Source organism: Harpia harpyja, chromosome 14 (genome assembly GCF_026419915.1).
Source record: "Harpia harpyja isolate bHarHar1 chromosome 14, bHarHar1 primary haplotype, whole genome shotgun sequence".
Taxonomy (NCBI): domain Eukaryota; kingdom Metazoa; phylum Chordata; class Aves; order Accipitriformes; family Accipitridae; genus Harpia; species Harpia harpyja.
In genome coordinates, this window is record NC_068953.1 from 7,900,173 (window position 1) to 7,920,861 (window position 20,689).

General features: G+C 44.2%; 3 protein-coding genes across 4 annotated transcripts in view; 1 reads left to right on the plus strand and 2 right to left on the minus strand.

The window, feature by feature from the left end:
• The window catches only part of JPT1 (Jupiter microtubule associated homolog 1), a 31,002-nt gene that overhangs the window by 5,380 nt on the left and 4,933 nt on the right, over positions 1 to 20,689 (minus strand). The window contains exons 4-5 of one of the 2 annotated variants that reach the window (XM_052807221.1): positions 19,311 to 19,338; positions 13,914 to 14,882 (exon numbers count right to left, since the gene is read on the minus strand). In XM_052807221.1, the coding sequence (XP_052663181.1) occupies positions 14,734 to 14,882; positions 19,311 to 19,338 (177 nt within the window). In that variant the 3' untranslated portion in view covers positions 13,914 to 14,733. Of the gene's footprint in view, positions 1 to 13,913; positions 14,883 to 19,310; positions 19,339 to 20,689 lie in introns of those variants that run through there. The other variant, XM_052807222.1, reaches the window with a different exon arrangement.
• Positions 3,715 to 6,264, plus strand: ARMC7 (armadillo repeat containing 7). Its single transcript, XM_052807220.1, has 3 exons — positions 3,715 to 4,024; positions 4,106 to 4,249; positions 5,209 to 6,264. The coding sequence occupies exons 1-3, from the start codon at positions 3,958 to 3,960 to the stop codon at positions 5,544 to 5,546; spliced, it is 549 nt and encodes a 182-aa protein (XP_052663180.1). The 5' UTR covers positions 3,715 to 3,957; the 3' UTR covers positions 5,547 to 6,264.
• On the minus strand, positions 6,617 to 12,852 carry NT5C (5', 3'-nucleotidase, cytosolic). Its single transcript, XM_052807219.1, has 5 exons — positions 12,640 to 12,852; positions 8,182 to 8,282; positions 8,037 to 8,097; positions 7,137 to 7,251; positions 6,617 to 7,049 (listed from the first exon to the last, which is right to left on the minus strand). The coding sequence occupies exons 1-5, from the start codon at positions 12,820 to 12,822 to the stop codon at positions 6,907 to 6,909; spliced, it is 603 nt and encodes a 200-aa protein (XP_052663179.1). The 5' UTR covers positions 12,823 to 12,852; the 3' UTR covers positions 6,617 to 6,906.

Here is a 20,689-nt window from a genome sequence, read left to right on the forward strand (position 1 = left end):
TCACCAGCTGAAGCTGACACACAGAGATCAGCTCCTCCTACACCATGACAAAGAAATCTGTTTTGACTATTTCTTAGCTGTGCACAACAGTGCACAATAATTTAGGACGGAAAGTTAGGAGAGTGCTTTATAGAACTGCTTTTTGATGCTCCCAGGCTCAACACCAGGGTCACTAGGACTTACTTGCAGAGGCAGAGGGATGTTTCTGGGAAGAAAAACAATGACTTCACAAATCCATTATTTTAACATTTCTCCACTTGTTGACTAAAAACTTCCTAACAGCCTTACAGAATTTAAGCTGCCTGAAAACAGTGTTGTCTCCCCCAGTTACTTTGCACAGACCCTTTAGAAGTAATCCACAACCCACAGGTTGGAAACAAATCTCAGAAAGAGAAGAGGTAACATTTTCGGTTGTGTTCCCACAGGTAAATAAGATGTCTGAGCTCCCATAATAGAGAAAACTACCCCCCTCCTCTCCTGTTCCACAGCTGTCTTCTCCCACCTCTTTTCAACCTGAACTCCAAGCTGCCTTGAGCAGGAGCTTTGTAAAGCATAATTGAAGGGACCATACATACTGAGCATGCTACAGGATAATAAATACTCCGCCTCAGAGCTATCATACAGGAGCAGTAATACTCAGTCCTTAAGAATCTTGAGGCCCAGAATAAAAATAAAGCAATAAAAGTTCCTTTCATTAGTTTAAGGTCGTCCCATTACACAAGGTAACCACCCCCACCCCCGAAGCAGGTTTTTTTAACACCTACAGACAGTAAAGTATCCCTGGCTTTAATTATGGACAAACACTCAGCCAGGTTACAAACCTCTGAGAACCAGCACAGCAACAAAAATTGACCAGAAATAAATGTCCATTTAAAATATCATTAACCTTGCAAGGTAAGCATTTTTGCAACAAGCACCTTTCCTTACTGCAATGAAACATTCACCAGGGAGTTAACACTGAAATATTGCAAGATCATGACCTTAAAAGCCTTAAACACTCTGCCAATGTAATTCTTGGAAAAGTTTAATAAAAACCCAAAGAAAGGTCACGGTAAACTTACACACTCTAGAACACCTCAGAAGTGCAAAGTCACTTAAATTAAGAGCTTGGCATGCTGCTTGCAGACCTGGCTAGTAACTGCAAGAAAAGAAACATAACTGCAAAGAAATGAAACTTCACTGAATTCTAACTTTGGTGTGCTACCTATGTCACTAGACTAGCCCCTGGAGCTGTGAATACCCCAGCTATACTAGCCCATTCTGTGCTAAGTATTCCGGCAAACAGCAAGTGCTTGGAGCGTTCAGACAATTAAACAATATAGCCAATATTGGGTGAGTAAACAGCCAACTCTGCCTACTACCAAGTGATCTTTCTGGATGATCAGGACAAACTCCCTGCAGTAAGTCAGCACAAAGACAACAAGCACACAGCTGGTAACAAAGCAGGTTGTGTAAGCAGTACTAGCATGGTCTGTAACTCCTGCAGAAAATCTCTGAGGACTACAAAACGAGGGGATGTTATCAAATTCTCCTCCAGGAGGCAGCTCCAACACAGCAAATTAAATGTAAAATTTTTCTCACATCTCTTAACCAGCTTTGATTAAACTCAATGCAAGACAAAGGCTAGAAAGAGCACAGCTCACAGTTCCCAAGACAAGTACAGCTGTTCCTCTTCTCCTGGTTACTTCTTGCTACGCACTGAATAGTGTGACCTGGAGATGCATCACCTGAAACTCAGCCAGCATGGACACCAGCCTTTTCAAAACACCGCTGTCTGTGAAACCACTCCAGGGGACAAAGTTCCTACTGCTGCTGTGCATGCAAAATTATACTGACTGACCACAAATGTAGTACTTGCAAACAGAAGTCATTATATTTTTCCTCTTTAAATACTGGTTTTCACCCCTCATGAGTCAGTCCCAATATCCTTAATCACTTCTCTTTGTATTGACTAGCTCCTCTGTTTGCTTTCTCTTCTCCCGCTTTCTCACATTAGTCATTCACTTTCTATGTAATGACAAATGTGACTTAAAAATATGTCAACACTTAACACTTACAAAGGCATACATTAAAAGAGATTTAATACACTAGCAAAACATTCTAATATAGAAGTAGTCTGTAGCACCTTTGCTGATCATTTTCATATATATACACACATATACAGATATATATACACTGACTTCAGCTGAAAATTGAGTTGAAGTTGCTAGCACAGGTGTGGCTTAAACTTTTATACCAGGTAGAAACAAATATCTTCACTTTCACATTCTCTGTCTTCCCACACCATTGCAATGTTAAAAGATCTAGCATTGCTGCATTCAGTGTAGCTTCTTTGCTCATCTTATTCAATGTGGTCATGGGCAGACATTTTACTACACCCAGCTGTGTGGTAGGAGAGATTATCAGCCCAACATGCTTGTCACTGATGCCACGTATTTGGTGAATCAGTCCATGTTCAATTTGCTTCATATGAAAATTGACTGCATTTGAGACAATAAAAAGACAACATCAGCTCACAGCCTGTTTCCTACCTTATCTACAGAAGAACTTCCACGCATTTAATTGCTTCAATAAAAGCAACACAAATTTCTGCAGAGTCCATCTCCCCAGTTTATGATGTTTATGTACCTTTACCTTATGTATTTACATGACATGAACCACAATTGAATTCACTTGCAGCACTTATAATCATAGTGGTTTCACTGGAACTGTGCTAGTTCGGAATCATGTAATTGCTCTGCTTTGTGCTTAGACGAGGGCATTGTACAACCAGGGTAGAATTACCTGCTGCTGTTTTAATTCGCTCCTTCTTGGCTTCATTTTTTTTTCCCCAGGTAATTTATCTTACCATGCATGTATCATGCCCTCTTTTTACGTGTTCCCTCAGCTTTGAATCCTTCTGCCTTTTTACAAAAGGCAAAAAATCTCTTTCCATTGTCGTTCTTTAACCAATGAGTTGCAACCCCCATACTAAAACTGAAACTAACTGAACCTTCATTCCTTCAGCATTTCTCCCTACCGAACACCCACCACCCAGAGGGACGCTGAGACCCAGCAAGCAGCTCCATCCAGAGCTGGAACAGGCTGCCCAGGGAAGTCGTGGAGTCACCATCCCTGGAGGTGTTAAAAAAACACATAGACATGGCAGTTCAGGACATGGTTTAGTGAGCATAGTGGTGTTGGGTTAACAGTTGGACTCAATGATGTTAAAGATCTTTTCCAACCTAAATGATTCTATGATTCTATCCCTCAGCCAGCAAGCTGGTCAGCAGAGCCACGGCCTGAGCAACAGCTCGGGGTTTATCCACGCTGAGCAAGCGACACCACAACTAACTCCGGAGAACCTGGAAGGACGGCAGCATTGAAATTGAGCAGGGAAAAAATACATACACGTGAAAAATTCTTTAGTAAACAAACTAGTGAGCGAGGAAAGGTTAGCTCCTTTCCAGAGCAAAGCGTTTAATCACCAAAGTTTTGCCGTATACCGAAATAAGAGTCGAACGCCTCGACACACCTCGGTAACAGGTTACACGATCCACGGGGAAGGAAACACCCCGGCAAGGCGCTCGCCTGCCGCCCCACAACCCGCTGGGCAGCGGACTGCCTTTCCATCTGTGACCGCCTCCCGGCACCGACCCCGGGGGCCCGCACACCGGGAGCCGCCGGCCGCGGAGGAGGAGGAGGAGGAGGAGGAGGAGGAGGAGGCGCCCCCGCCTGAGGAGAGCAACGGTCGGCCGCGCCACGCCCACAAGATGGCGCCCGCCAGGCCCCTGCTGCCGCCGCTGGCTCGTCTCCACCCCGCGGGACGCGGCCGTGGGGCAGGCTCGCCGTGAGGAAGCACTGCCCGCGCCCCGGCCTGCCGTGGGAGGGGAAGAGCCGAGCCGAGCGCGGGGTGTCTCCCAGGCGCCGGGGGTTTAGCCGCTGAGCTTGGGGCGACCCACCGCTGCCGGGCCCGGGATGGAGCTGGGGCGGCTGGAGTACCTGCAGGCCCTCGTCACCGAGTTCCAGGTGACAAACAGCCCAGGTAACCCCCGGGCACCGCTGCTCGCTAATGCTTTTCACGTTGAATGTGTTTCCTCACACACCTGACGCTTCTCTGTTGCAGAGGCCAAGGAGCAGGTACTGGCGAACCTGGCCAACTTTGCCTACGATCCCAAAAACTACGAGTACCTCCGGCAACTCCAGGTCCTGGATCTGTTCCTTGATATGCTCGCCGAAGACAACGAGACCCTCGTGGAGTTTGCGATTGGTAAGGACCTCACCTGAACACTCTCGTAAGGGGCCGACAGGCCAGGGTTTGGTGGTTAATCATCCCCCCCCCCCCCAAGAGGGAGGTAGTTGTGCTGCAAGAACAGACCCACGCTGTGCTGATAAGGCCTCATTTAGTGGAAAACGAGCAGAATGGGGAGAGAGGTAGGAGGCAGGCATCTCCCCTTCATCCTAATAGAGCTGCTGTGCTTAAAGATGCTTTCTAGAAAAGACGTTTTTTTTCCCCTAGACTGTAAGTAAACATTAGCTGAATGACTATTTAATGAAATCTCTCCTATAGAGAGGTAGTCATTAATGGTTAAATTTTGCCATGTATAAATGTACAGGTCCAATGTTATCATTCTGCTATTGACAACCAGTCTTCTAGAATACTTGAAATTTTTTAAGTCCTCTGAGGAACTGCCTTATGGTGATTCATCATGGTCTGAACATAAGCTAAGGGGACAGATCTAATTGTGAGTGACTCCATGAGATGATAATAAATTATTTGATTTTTAAGGTTTGTGGCTGAACTATACCAGGATGTGGGTGCATCTTAAAAGTTCCAAGTTCAAACATTCTCTGTCTCTTGGCTAGTACTGTTAGCTCTGTTCTCTGTTTTTCTAAAACACCTGCAATAAACTGCTGGCTTGTAGCCTCTGTTAGGGTTAAGTGATACTGGAATTCTTCATTTTCCAAAAGGTTATATCCAGCAGTAACAGTGCCCTCTAATGACATACAGGAGGAGGAATGTTCTGATGGAAAATCTCTGGAAAGAATCAAGAAAACGTTGCCTGGGAAGCTGTTAAGAATTTTCCATCCAAATCTCTCAGATAATCTGGATGCTTATTTTTGTATTAGAAAAAGGGATCAGCAATGAATTTGAATCTTAGCATGAAAAAGATGAGGGTGTGAAGAGTTTGTCTTGCATGTGTCGGACATTTTCTTTTGCTGTTTCAGGTGGTCTTTGCAACCTGTGCCTGGATAAAACTAACAAAGATTACATCTTGGAGGCAAATGGGGTAGAGTCCATAATCAACTGTCTCTCCAGCTCCAATGAGGAGACAGTCATGTCAGCAGTCACAACGCTGATGTACCTGACAACGCCACAGTCGCGCCAGCAGACCACGGCTCTCCCAGTGGTGGAGTGCATGCTTCGCTTCTCTCTCTCAGCCAGCAGAAGGCTAAGCAATTTGGCAACTGTCTTCCTGGAGGATTACTGCACACCTCTGCAGGTGGAAGAGGCCAGGAATCTAAGCAAACACACAGCAGTGGGGATTCCTCTCCCCAAGGACTGAAGCTGTCAGAACAGTGTAGAGCTGTTGGGAGGGTCACCTCCCTCTGTTTTCCCAGGCCTCTACTTTCTGCTCAGCAGGTGGAGAGTGTGTCAAGAACAACATTAAAGAGGGAAACTGGTCATACCAGCACTGGATTTTAGTTAATAAAGAGCACAGTGCAGCACTACAATGTCAGTCAGGCCAAGCACACAGCTAAAGCTGCAAGCAAATATTTAAAATAAAACAAGTCATGGCTGTTGGAGAGCAGGTTGCCAAGTGCAGCCCAGCACCCAGCTTGGACAAATAACCTTCCCAGCAATTAGGGTGTTTTCTGCTTGGGTTATTGGGCAGCTTATATCCCGTCCAGTTCCTGACTGGTTTTGCTGCAGCTCTCTTCAGTGTCAAATGGCTCAAATGGCTCACTCAGATGGCTTTGAAACGTCACATAAACTTCATTCCTCCTGCAGAAGAAAGGTGTTTCCCTGCCCTGGCAGTTTGCAATCTTACTGCATCCCTTTGGTACTAAATATGCCATCCTATCATCATGGCATAGGCACCTGGCTAGTAAATCACTACACAGGGCAGGTTGTAGCTATACTATAAATCAGGAAGTGGAAAGTTATTTTTCTTTCATTACCACCGGTGAGAAAGGTGAAGATTAAAAAAAGGGCTCATGGCAGTCTGGCTCATGAGAACAGCTGTCTTGTAAAACCTTCTTTTAATAAAACATTAACTTAAACGCTGTGTAAACAGTTTTGTATAAGCTCATAAATATTTCTGTACAGCACTTGCAGCCCAGCCTTTGCCCACTCTTACTCGTGCACATGGGCCAGAAATTGAAGCCAGCTTGGTCTCCATTATCAGCCAATGATGCAAAAGGCAACCCAAAAGCCAAGGTGGCTAAATACATAAAATTTAAATGGGTTTGGCTGTTGAGCACAGTGCTCCCTGACAGACACCCACACTGGGTCTGCTCAAGTTTCAGAGCTTTACTTCTTCCTCTTTTTTTTTTCCCTCCACCCCCAGTCAGCCCAAAACAAACGGGAGTGAGGTTAAAAGCACATGCACACAAGAAGAAAAAAAAAACAACAAACAACCCACAACTGCTTGTATTTTATAGTTTCACTTCACCAACAGCAAACATCCAAAACTCTACAGCGATTAACTAACTGAATGCAAAGCATTCTTCCAGAAACCTGGAGAGGAGTCAGCTCTGCAGCATGTCTAACAAGAGCAGCTCATTTCTTACTATAACTGACTCCCCCGTAGTACCCCTGTCCGGGTGACGGTGCTCGCTGCCTCCTGGGAATGGGTTTCCCCGTCAGCGTATGAGCTGGTTGTTCCCCCGGCAGCGGGAAGCACACAGCATCCCCTTTTTGCTTTACTGCCTGCGCTTGCTTTCCAAGATGGCCTTCCAGTCATCCGCCCAGGACAGCAGCCTCCTGCGTGGTGCCTGCAGCTGGACGTGCCTGTTGTGGCAGCAGGTAAACAGGACGTGCTCCCAGCTCGGGTTCAGCTCTGCGCCTGAGGAGGGCAAGGGAGGAAAGCTGGAGTCATCTGGGGGGGGGTTCCTCCCCAGCTAGCAGCAAGCAATGCAAATGCTTTTCAAACCTCTAATGGTATCCTTGTCATCAAACAGCAAGTCAGCAGATACGACGGTCTTATCTCGGGTTAGAATAATCCGCTCCACAAACTCGGGTCCCAGATGTTTTTCTACCCACTTATACTGTGGAGGCAAGAAATAAGATAGGAGAAAATTCTGCCATACTTTCAGTTTGCACATTGCTTAAGTCAGATCAGCCCTAGTACAGCAATTTTTCCCCTCGTAAACCTATGTCTGTGTCTACAAATCCCTGCCACAGAGACTGGCTGTGGCCCAGGACACTGATTTAACCTGTATGTTTAACGGCCTTCAGTCAGCGCTGCGTTTGCCGTGCCTAATCATTGTCGAGTTTGCGAGCGGCACTGGCTGCTTGCCCAGAGCACACACATTGTGCCCATCTAAGTCATTCCAGTGATTAAGGTCCCCCCCCTCCATTCTTGTGCCAGTGGCAAACAGGACCAGTTCCAATGCTATAGCCTCCTCTTAGCTCAGCATTGGCCTCTTTCAGGATAGCTGGATATCTCAGGCTCCGGATTAGACAGAATAAGGTTTTGTCAGTTGAGGATTCTCCATGGTGGGATCCCCTGGGAATATCCCATCCCTGTGGGCCACGCTACAACAGCTCCTTTGCTATCACCTGCTGACACAGCTGGAGCAGCAGTGTCACACACCAGCTCCACGAGCACAGGGCTTACGTGCCCCACAGCAAGGCTGGCATCAATCACATGGCACTCCGAAATTCCCTGTCGTGTGCTACTGCTCTGTGTCTGGGCAGCTGCCCCTCAGACAGAGGGATCGCAGGGAAGCCTGGCAGCCTGCGCCAGCTACTGTCTTTATAAATGAATGACTCCGACTTGTGTGGTATGAAATAGCAAGCATTAAAACCAGTAAAATAAATTCTCTCCCACCTTTTCCACAATGCAGTGCTCGTATTTCCAGAGGGGACTTGTGCAAATAAAGACTTCAGTGCTGAAAAGAAACAGCTTTCATTAGCAGTCAGGGGAAAGTGCATAAGATAATGGAAAATGGCTGCAGAGTGCAAAGCATCCTTACTCCTGCATGTGGATCATCTCCTGCATAGCTTCAAGGGCTCCTGGAATTGGATCCAACCCTAGAAAGAAGCCAGGCGATTCATAGACACTGGCTACCTTAGCCTGCAAGAGACAGGAGGACTGTTAGCAATGCCCATGCTTTTATCTGAGCTCTGTGCACAACAGTTGCCCAGTCACCCCGTGTGTAACAGCTGTCAAAGGGCCAGCGCTTCAGAGAGTGAGGTGATGCTTTACACCCAGAGTGGATTATAAAGTTTCTCACCTTTAGGGTTCCAGGAAAAATCCAGCTCAGGCATACAAGAATGAGGAGTTACTCTCTGGTGGCTTGTTTGGAGTGAGGAGGCAGAGCTGATCCTGACCCAGCTTTGTTTCTCCAAGCAGCTCCATGAGTAGCACCAAAAACACAGTACTGATCTACAGCTCGACTAGCTGATGTCTGACAGGGAAAGCTCACGCCTTGCCACTTCCCAGCAGGTCTCTCTCTACTAACTCTTGTGAAAATCAATGGAACAAGCTTGAGGATGCTGCTGCTCTTTCGCATTTGACTGAAATTTGCTTATGGCTTAGGAATTTACCAGGGATGAGTGGGCAAACACATGTATTATCTAGTAGCCCTCTTTTCCTTCAGAAACAGGGCAGTAAGGTGACCACGCTAATTACCATCCTCAGTGGAGGGGCCAGGTCAGCACACCTGCACACTTGGGATTAATCCTTTTAGACCAGAACAACTCAGCAAGAGGGAAGGAAGAGGACAGGAGAGCTACATTTCTTTGCTGCTTTCTGTGATTTTCAATCACACACTAAAATAACAGTTTTTAAAGGAGCAGATCTCGACTTCAGCACAGACATGTGCTCCTCGGTGGTAACGTGTTGGTGCGAAGTCTCGTCAAAAGAGCGTGAGACCGCAGCAGGAAATGTAAAGGTGGATCCCTCTGCTGCCTCAAGAACCTTTGGCTTCATGAACTGACCTGTGCACCCCGCTGAGGCCCAGCTGGGCTGGGTTTGGTGGTGATAATGGGTGGCATCTTTAATCTCTAAAAGGAAAAGTAATATTTCCAGGGCAATTCCTGTGCCTCTGGGTAGGACTGTCCTTCCTTACTGGTAAGACATTCTTGCACCTTTTATTGCTAGGAAGTTCACTGGTTTGAATCCAACTCTGGTTAGTTAATTTTAAAAATTGCTACCTGGTGACTGTTCAGTGGCCTGTGTTAAATCAGAGCATTTCACAGCAGATGACTCCCCTTATCACACAATCCATCATGACAAAACGCCCGCAGCAGCGTCCCAGCAGCGTTAAGGGCTGAGTCCACTTCCAGGCCTAAGTTCCATTCTCAAACAGAGAGGTTAAGCTTCCAATATCTCTTCTACCCTAAGACACGTGAATCTTACCTTCCCTGGGGTCATACGGTGAAATTCAGAGGTGCTGAGCTAGGATTTTTCCACGACCATTAAAGTCGTATGTTCCCATGCCACCAAACAATCTGGAAAACTTAGTACTCTGTAAGTATTCTTCAAAGGCAGGCTGGCAGCCTTTGCTTAGAAATTGAGCAAGATTGCTTTATAGTCCAGCTGATGGTCTCCTTGCTCTATATATCACCAGTGGAACGTCAACATAAAAACCATTTCAATTAAGCAGCAATGAGGAGTCAGCATTGAACAAGTCTCCCAGATCATGGTGCTCACTCAGCTATCATAATTTAGAAATACTCATAAATCAACAGCCAGGAATCTGGAAGCACTGCCTGATTTCACATGCAAATCAGAAGAGGTTAAGAAGTCTAGGTGAAGATGTGGCAATCAGATCTGCCCACATCTCTGTTTCCACGCAAAGCCTCACTGATCTCAGCAACAGTTCCCTGGAGCTCTTCCCAAGAAGATTCAATTACAGAATCAGGACTTGTGTCTGAAAGCTCTTTTATCCTACAGCAAAACACCAGAAACTGGCAAGTTTCTACCACATCACAACAAAGTCTGGCTTTGCTGGAAAAAGAAATTTGATTTGATGACTCTTAGAACCAAAAGCCGTTTCTCGCCCCCCCAAAAATGCTACTAGAAAAAGAAAGTAAAACAATTTTCTTTCCTCATTCTCATGCCATCATTGCTGAACATTTCCTTTTAACTTTATTAGCAAGATAACAATTTGGATACAAAACTGGAGGAATTACATCTATCCCTAAGCTTTCCCATTTGCAATACTTAAAAATAATTCTAGAAATTTTTGCCACTGCTGGAGATGTTGAATCCTTTTTTGAAACTGTCTGGGGCCAGGTAACACATCCTAAACACTTGGGAGAGAAATCCCCATCAACAAAATTGCTACACACACAGGAGGGCAGATAGGCAAGTACAGCAAAGAAAGTCTTGAGCAAAATACTTTGTAAATGAAATGGATTTACAATGTGAAATTAACGATCAACTTACGATCAAAAAAGAAAGAAAAAGCAAAGTAATGGTTCAAGTTTCAAGAGGCAGCTGCTGAGCACTAACAAAGCATCGACACTTAGTAAGAGGGCAATGCGGAAATCATTATCACAGTACTTCCCACACCCCCTGTCACGATAGTATCTTAACACACTGGCTGTTCATGGATAGACACAGCAGATACCTGCCACAAAGAGCGTCAGGCTGATCCCCCTCCTTTCAACCGCTGACAAACTGCAGGTTGGGTTTCTCTGCACAGACAGGCGGCCCCGCAGACCCCCGTGCACCGCTGGCACAGGACGGACAAGCCGCTCTCCGTGTCTGGGCTGCCGGTTCCTGCTGAAGCTTTTCCTGCAGCTGGGGACAAGGAGAGACCGTCTCCTGCAGGGATCCTCCTGCATCCCAGACACCCTGTACCGCCATGGCAGAACTAACAAGGTCCCTATTTTTAACCAGCTGTGGTATTTACATAAAATCTGTAGGAGCTTCAAATCTTTAAAACTTTAAAGCTTTATTGTTCTGCCAAATGTACCTAAAACAGCCCAGAGATCCAGAGCTTACTAAACAGGGAGACAGACATGCAACTACATAAACCTAATTTCCTTAGGAAGCCAGGCTAATAACGAACAGTAAGATAAGAGCTTTCTGCCACTGCTGATCTGTGTGGGATTCAAACCAGTTATCTGGTTATTCCATTGACACACCTAAGGTCTGGGAAGGAACAGGATGAGCATGAACCAAATTAGGGAATGGGAATGCCAGAAATAGAACAGAACACAACTTTCAGGACAGATCAGATTGTAGACCTTCCAAATAAGAACAAACAAAAAGCCATGACCCCTTAAATTACCTGCAGTTTTTTGTCCCAGTATACCTAAATAGGATCACTTAAGGAATACTCACTTCAGCAATAAATCATGTTTGTTTATATAAAAGGATAAATAAATCATGCCTAATCCCTATATTTACAAGTTCCTAGTTCCAGGAAGTTTTGAGCATCAATAGTCATCAATTAGAGATCGGTCAGTTTGGAGCCTGTGGACATGCTGCCTGGACCCAGCACTCACATCCCTCACACTGGTGCAGGACCCTGTACCTCGCTATGGAACAGGAGGGAAATGAATGTCAGTTGTCATTTCTTAGCGGTAAAAACACCTACAGGATCAGTACAGGATCTTAAAACTAGCAATGAACTTCCCGGGGAAGGTGTACGGCACAGGCCCGGATCAGCATCCATTCTGTTTTTTTACAGAGTCCCCGACTATCCTGTGGTAATCAGAAGGAACTGTGAAGTCTGGATTCACATTTTTAATTTTGCCTTGCAAATGTGTCTGATATTCATTCAGTCATTAGCAAATGTTAAAAATAGCAACAATTTGCACGGATGTAGGGTGTACCACCAACTTTTTACATACTGTTCCAGATCGCTTACCTACTGTGCGCTTTGTCAGAGCATGCAGAGAGAATTATATAGATATGGGGTTTTATTAGCTGTACAAAACTCATATGTAATATTTATATTTCTTGTCCTGCTATGGAGCTACATTAACACCTGCAGAGTGCTCAGAGAGCTTTAGGTAAGTTATTACTATTGCTGCATAGCAAGAGCAGTTTACGAGTAGATAAAGAACAAGCTGAAGATGGTTCAGCAAATAGTTTCATCCAGTTAGTTTTATGACAGAGTCACTCATTGCCAGCTCCCACACACACATCTCTTTGTAAAGGGCTGGCAATCCTCCTGGAAGAAGTCACTAATTATTACTATACAAATTAAGGCTGCTATCATGAAAAAACCCTTTGTAGCACCCTCTTTAAAAAAAAAAAAAAATACCACCACCCAACCCTCCCCTCTGCTTTGCATATCCACGGTGGTAGGAAGAGGCCATTTCCTTTGCTCACAGCAGGGTACAAGGCAAGGGAGGGAGGGCAGAAGAGCTTTTTAAACAAGGCGCAACCCCCCCATTTTCCAGCCACGCCACAGCGCTCCCCGCTCCCCCCAAACCCTCCTCCACAACCGGCCCCTGCCCGCCACGCTTACCCCCAAGTCCTCCCGCAGACAGCGGTACTGCTCCCGCACCGAGAAGCCCTTCCGCACCGCCAGCTCCACCCGCGGCTCCCCAGGGAAGCGGGAGCAGAAGCCCCTCAACACCGCTCCCTCGAAGTCGGCCAGGACACCGTCCATGTCCACCAGCACCCGCAGCGGGCCCGCCGCGCTGCCCATGCCGCTCGCCTGTGCCCGGTGACCGCCCCCCGGCTCTCCAATACACGCGAGAGCGGGGCGGACCTTCACGGCACAAATATGCACAAGCGTGGGCGGGGAAGGCGCTCCTCCATGGGGATCCCCTCTCCCCACACCCGAGTGGGGACACGGGTGGGCTCTGCCGGTAACTGGGCTTACTTGCTAAGGGTGAAAAGGAGAGCAAGCAAGAGCCTCTTCACGCTTCTCGGCACCTTGGCAATGAAGGGTGGCTGCGGCTGCCGCGCTCCAACCAAGACAAAGAGAAGGGCGGACGGAAAGGCAGCTTCGCTCGGCCAAAGTCTCGGCAACCGTAAACGAGTATTAACAAGTTCCACTGGTTGTGGGGCTTGCAAAGGAAATATAATTTGATTATTTTCCTCATCCTAGGCCAGAAAACAGGTAAGCATGATTTACATGCAGCTGGTAGCCATACCACATGTCCTATCAGCTCTAAGGAACACCACCCCCAGATGTAGGAGAGAAGGAGCACATGGAGCAAATCCAGTTTTATAGGTTAAGCACCTAAGGCCAGGGCTTCTCCAAAACTGACGTGGAAAGCCAGGGTATTTTTAGGCACTGGTTCTTCCAGGAGGAGGGTAGAAAAGGTGCACTCTCTCCAGCAGACATACCAGTTCCGCACAAATCCGCTGCTTTGGTTTATTGTGCAGCAGATCCCCTCCAGGACAGTACAGAACTTCACGGTTTGGTCTCCTTCCCACCCCCTCCCTTATTAGGGCCTAATTTTTTTTTTTTTTTTTTAATGAGGAGAAGAAACTTTCATTTCCTCTATTTTCTTGAGAGAAAAAAGTATTTTGGATAAAACAGATTATATATATCAATCCATATTCCACACTTCTCTGATCTAGAAAATAAAAATGAGGAGGTAAGTCAGACACTTTCTTCAGCAGAAGATGGCACATGATGGTGACCTCAAGCCAGGTGTAAGAGCTCTCCTCCTCTGCTGCGTTCCACCGCTATTAATATAGAGAGTAAGGCAGGTTGGCTGAGACAAGAACAACTGAGAACAAAGCAAAAGCAAACCCATGAAATAAAACCCACACAGGAAACACTGCTTCAAAATTTCTATATTATTTACTTTTAAGCAACAGTCCAGCTTTGTGAAATTACAACACACACTTTAAAGGATGAGATTTTCACCTCATGGTCAAGCACCAGCATGATCATGCACAGCATTGAGTCAGTTGTAAAAAAAATGCCCTGTAATTTTTATTTATTTATATGATCCACTCCACCTTTACTGAATAAAGTCTGAATAAATCCCCTCCTAGCATTAGGCCAGGCGGCTCTGGTCATCAGCCCTCTATTTGGCACATACCCTGCTTCATAGTAGTCCAGTATCAAGATTTTTTTAATTTTTTTTTTTTTAAAGGCAGCATGGTGTACACTAACCACTTTATGATTTATATGGCACAGCAGGGCACAAGGCATTTACCACATGCAGTCAATGAAGCCTTTTAGATCCCCAAATCCTACATGTGGAGGAAGGGACTGCTCTTGCTGATTGTTTGCTGGCCTGTTTAACCAGGATTCTAGACCCTTGTAAAGCTAAGGGGTTCTAAAAAAAAACTCAGTACCAAAACCCTCTAAGCACACTTAGAACCAAACTACTCTCCTTTGAATTACATTACTATACTTCATAAAGCTTCCCCTCAAGTCTATCACTAGAAAACACTCATGTCACTTCCAGCAGATCTGGGGGAAACACAGGACAGAAGTGGAAAAAAACCTTGATCTCAAAAAAAGATGGAGTACATAAAGTGCTTCTTTTTAATGAAAGAAATTCAAGATGTACAGTCAGGCTCAAGTTGTGCAGTTCACAAGCATGGGGGAAAGAAACAGACACGAGTTCAAAACAGTCAGGAAAGGAAAGGTTTAACCGAGGACTAGGCTGGACTTGCCACCAGGTGGATTTCTCCTGGACGGTGCAGGTGCTGGTGCTACTGGGCTAGGAACAGGTGCAGCAGGCAGGGATTTTTCTTCATTCTGACCTGGGGCAGCTTCTACATCAGCCTCAGTGTTTTCTAGAAGAAAAGAAGCTTTTAAAGTGTTTGATGCAGATGATGAAAGCCAGATGTTTTGCTGGCTTAGACAGAAGATCAACTCCTGTAAGTTTTCTCCAGGCTTACAGACACACTCAGAGTGCTGCTGTAACCTGCTGGCAGGGCAGACTTCAGCCTTCTGAAGTGTTTTTCAGATGAACTCTGATGCCTTACAGTTCAGTTCCAAATATTCAAGAGCCACATTCACTCAGCTGCTATTAGGGGACCCCAGCAATTTTTTTTAATTTTTTTTTTTTTTTAATGACAAGCAGTTTAAGTCTCATACATCTTATTAGTCAGTGTATGACTATGACAATTGTAGCTCGAAGTCTGAGGAGGTGCTGGAAACAGAGTCACAGAAGCACCAGTACTTGTGAGCAAGAGCTCAGATTTAAACTACATTCCCAATTTCCTAACTAGAGGGAAGAGGATCTGACAGACACTTCTGAGGCTTCACAGAGAACAGACTAGGGAACAGCCATGCATGGGTAGGCTCCAATAGTACATTCCCTTGAAAGCACACGATAGTTTCATCTATTTTAAATACTTCTGAACAAAAGTGAAGACAGGACACAGAAGGAATTCTTCACAGGAAGCACTTTAGATACGGTAGCAAATAACTAATGTATCTGCTTCATTGACAATTAATTAATGAGCACAGCAAGTACATTAGCATCTCACATTTTTAGAGAGTAACACAATCAGTTATGAGCCAAAGGCCCAAATATCAGCACCAAGTAGCCCCCTGATACTTGGGGGGGTGGGGTGGTGAGGGGAGTGGAGCTTCATCACCAGCTCTGTGAAGATGTACTTCATCTGTTTTTGACAGACCCCTTAGTTTCATCTAACGATCCCTAGTTCTTGGTTTGGAGGATTCAGGGAACAGCTGCACATTCACCTTCACCACCACCTTCATGATTTAATAAGTCTTGATCATATTCCCTCTCCCCCAGCCTTCTCTTCAAACTGAAGAGGCACAGCCATTTTAGTCTCTCCTCGTAAGGCAGCTACTGCACCCCCTTACCTTTCCCATCACCTTCCTCTGCCCCTTGTTTACCTTCACTACAACCTTCTGGTCTTTACATTTCAAGGACTGTATACACAATTCAAGATGTGGGCATATCATTGTTTACAGAGGCAAAATTATGTCATTTCCCATTCTCTGATGACATTCAATATTTTGCTGGCACCTCCAAACATTTCAGAGAACTTTCAGTAATAAGACTCAAGGCAGATCCCAAGAGTTAACTGCTGCACAGAGCTGAACACAAGACTGGCATAGTTTAGGTGTTGGGGTTTTTTTCCCCCCTAGATGCATTACTTTATACCTACTCATACAAAGATTATCCTGCCACCTTTTTACCTGCCTATCTTATTTAGTTGAGTCCTTGTGACAGTGAGATTTTCTCACAATCAGCACAATTTGACTACTTGAAAGAGCTAATACCACCAACAAAACTGAAGACTTCACTGTTCATTACCTTTTCCAGGTCACAGATGAAGGCACCGAATAAAACTAGCCCCAGCATCACTTCCCATAGCTCATTTTTCCAACATGAAAAGCAATCACTAAGCCCTTACCCTTTGCCTCCTATTTAGCTACTTTCCTATCCACAGGAGCAGCTTTCTTCCAATCCTGCGGCAACTCAGTTTATTTTTTTTTAAATAATCTTTGATGCAGAATTTTATCAGAAACACTGAAAACCCACTTCTGTCCACTGAACCCCCTGTATCCATGCTTATAATAATCTCAAAGTACTCCAGCAGCTTAGTATAGTCTCCATGCAATCAGAAATAATCTACAATATAAGTTCTCTGCTGTATTCATTAACCCACAGGCACATCTGAACAAAATGGTTAATATCAAGTTTTAAGCTTGAAGCTTCTGTAGCTCAGGCGTACCACTGTCTGCTTACTCAGCAAGCAGAGAACAACTGTGGCCATGCCCACTGTTCATACAGCGCTGAATGCTCCATTGTCTGTGCCTTCAGCAGTACTCATGATGATGATCTGTCCACCAAAGGCCAGACTCCACCTTCCTGTGTATCATGTAAAGTCAGTCATTGGTGACAGTCAATCGAGTGCTGTCCAGTTCTCCTTAGCTAGTCACATTCATTAAGTACACAGTGCTAACTGAATCACAAAAGAAACAAGAATTACTATCACAGGAGACTCTGGGGGAAGTTTCTGCAGCATTTAGAGGCTCAGCAGCCAGCTGATATACACGAACCTAATAACTAAAGTGGTAAATGCAACAGAGTCAGATCAAATGTTAAAGTTCTTCCCTTATCAGAAAGGGTATAATCTCTGAAACAGCTTTCTACTGAGTATACTGCAAACCATTGGAAACTTTGACACATAGAAAGGAACTACAGCTTCCAAACAGGAAGCAAGAACACTACTGCAAAATGAACAAGTTTTCTTTCCCTAGACAGGCATGATTAATAAATATGCGTACCCCACCTGAAACCTACTTGGGGTTTTATAATAAGTTATATACAGAAAATAATTTCCAAATTCAAGAGAATAAACATTTTTTTAATGATGGAAACCTATTAAGAATCTAGTTATGCTGTGAGCTTGTAAGCAGACAGTTTTTACTTGGAGGTGTATTCATTCAGCCCCTTTCAAACCCAGAGACAGGTCTACAACACTGAGTACAAAGTCACATGTGTGACAGGCGGGATGCTCACCAGCTCATGTCTGCTATCTCACACAGCAGAGCATTGAGTGGTGGAGTGACACAGCTAGCTCAACAAGACTCTGTGCTCCATTAAGCTATGATACCTAAAGCTATCACTGGTAGAAATTAATTTAACAATTCATCAAGGTTCACGGTTATCTGCCACAGACACCATTTCCAGGAAGCATTAACTTTCTGCTCCTTCCTAAGTACCATCAGTGAAAGTTTAGCATTCAAACCTTTGCCTGTCATTTTTATTTCATCTTGACTATCTTCAAAAATGTAATTTTTAGTCATGGCCACAACAGTAAACAACCCCAGTTACCTTCCAGTAATGCCTTTTTTTAAAAAAAAAACAACAAAACACAAACAACCAAAAAACCAAAAAAACCCAACAACTCCCAGCAAACATTTACTTGTTACTTGGTAAGAACTTCCTTCACTGTCACCTACCAGAAACAACCCAAAAGCCAATAAATATGAAACCTGTGAAAACGTGAACTTTTTCTAAGAGTCAGGAATATCACTTTGTACTCAAAAGTTTGTCAGCTGTTGCTAACCCAGACAACCCTATTTCTGCTTCCTCCCATCCCATCTCTTCTCACCTCACCACCGCTTACAGGCTCTCATCTGGCCGCATGGTGAGCTAGTTTAAGCAAGTACCAGGAGAAGCAGCAGAGCCCTTAGATCAGTTTACTTCTATTATCAAACCACATCCTCCTACTCGAGACATAAACTCTAAATGCCTACAGTGCTAATTAGGATCAGACAGGCATGGGAAAGAAATACTACAGAAGCCTGTATAGTTTGATTAGAAGCAGCCTGCTAAAGAAGCAAGACTTAATTTGGGCACAGATACCACTCAGCGGTAGTTAAAAACATTCTGGAAAAACTCTCACCCTCCCAGCAGAAGTCTTTTCAGGACATGGAACTGCTAATGGCTTTAGTGATCTTCCACAACTCTTAGGTGTTGAAAGTAGCACTTAGAAAGCATGCAGTCAACATACACATTCCTCTCATCAGGAAGTAAGCTATTCTTAAGGTGAATCTTACAAAGGAGAGATTTCCAGCCTCAGAGCTAGAAAAAACACTTCAAGGTTAACATGCATGCTGCTTGGGGAAATGTCTCTGTTTACATGAAATTTGCAGTATGCATATGAACTTCCTTGGCAAGAATCAGCATTTAAAAAGCAACAGGAACTTAAAAGCTAGTTAATGCAGACACTTTCAGATGCAGTAGCTGGTTTTGATCATTTCTGTGAATGTAGCATTTGCTGTATGAGAAGACAATAGGAAAGAAGTAAATTGCTAAACTAAAATCAATTAAGTTGATGGTACTATTTAATTATAAGATAGATATATAGATATATATATATATATAACAGCCATATAGTATCCACCTTGCCTTCTAGTACTATAACAGCAGTATGGTATCCACCTTGCCTTCTAGTACTTAAATCTCAACACCAACTGCTGCTGGCAAAATAAATGAACAGGACTGTTCTCATTTTTAAGCTGATGACTAACAGGCACTCCGCCATTTCATTCCATAACCACACTTCCACTGAAGTAGTCAGGTCACTTTATTGATTTGACGGATTCAATGGACAACCCCAAGCTCCCTCTCTCCTAATACATGACCATTTACATATCCTACATCCTCTTCTATTTCAAAAGTGCCTAACTGCAAAAGGCTTTTACCAGAAGAGTCCAAAGGAGTTACTCACCAGAAGTTTCACCACCACCGTCTCCTCCCTAGAAGAGAGAGAAACACATTATGTCTCACACTTCACAACGTATTTTCCCCTTCCATCGACAGGGTACTCAATACTCCACATTACGACCACGGTGGTTGGGAACACTGCTCTATCTAGCAAAACTTTGAGTGACAGACCCAATGAAGCACTTTTAGACCAGCAATGGCCTCTTAGGGACAGATATCAGAGTGGCACGGTGGGTTCTACATACATATTTCTGCAGATTAATATTATGGATTTCTAAGCACCAATTCTTATGGAGTGACTAATATAATTTCATCAGCTGTTTAACTTCTAGAAGTATGTTAGGTAAATAAACAGACAGATACTACTGCAGTAATCCTGACAACCTGTAACATGTAGCATACTTGTTATTCCCACACTGTGAAGGACAGGGGTCAGCAAGAACACTTTATTATATACAGAACCCTAAATTAGGCAGCACTGACAGTAACCAGAACATTGTAACTGCCGAGCAGTAGTTACAAGAATGTTATACTGTAAGCAATTAGCAATAATTCAGTGTCTCCTCCTTTCTACCAAGTGACTCTTTCCAACACCAAACATTTATCTGTTAGCAAGGCCAAGAGCATTTGTTCTATCCAGGATATTTAACTTCATTTGTGAAACAGAGATCAGCTTTTTGCAATGTTACTGATAAAGTTTCCTTCACCACATAAACAGCTAAACATTCTTTTCATACTGAAGCTGTTCACAGGCTGCAACTTGATACAAAGATACAGAAAGTCTTCCAGCAGCAGCCAAGGTTCCTCAATGGCATGAAGTTTTATCAACTTTCATAGATTAAACATTGTTAATTACATAGTGTAACTGCAGTCATCAGGATATAAATACACAGAAACTCACACAAATACATTGTCTTAAATCTCAAACTGGGCTACAGTACACTAGCTCCAGCTTCTGCTGTTTGTAGCTGTAACTGCTGCATAAAATTAAAGTATTCTGCATTGGAAGAATCTGTTTGCAAAGCTGAGAACCACAGTATTTAATACATTTAAGTAGAAAATACAATTAGACTAAAGAGTTTATTTGTTTTCTGTGGTAGCAGCTATAAATTTAATCTCACTTACATTTGCTAAATTGGAACAAGACATTTTCTGCAACAAAGAACAGTTTTGTGGCTCAAAGCACCTATTAATAACAAAAATAGGTTGTGATGGTGGATGCCCATTACCAAAATAAAACTCACTCTTTATAATCCATGAGGCAAAAGGTGTCTGCCACAACATTTGAGATCAACAATTTACCTATCCAGCTCTTTTCAGAAAACCTAAAGCTGGAGAGCTTTAAAGAACAAGGTTTCTTTTTTTGTTCCCCTCTAGAATTTG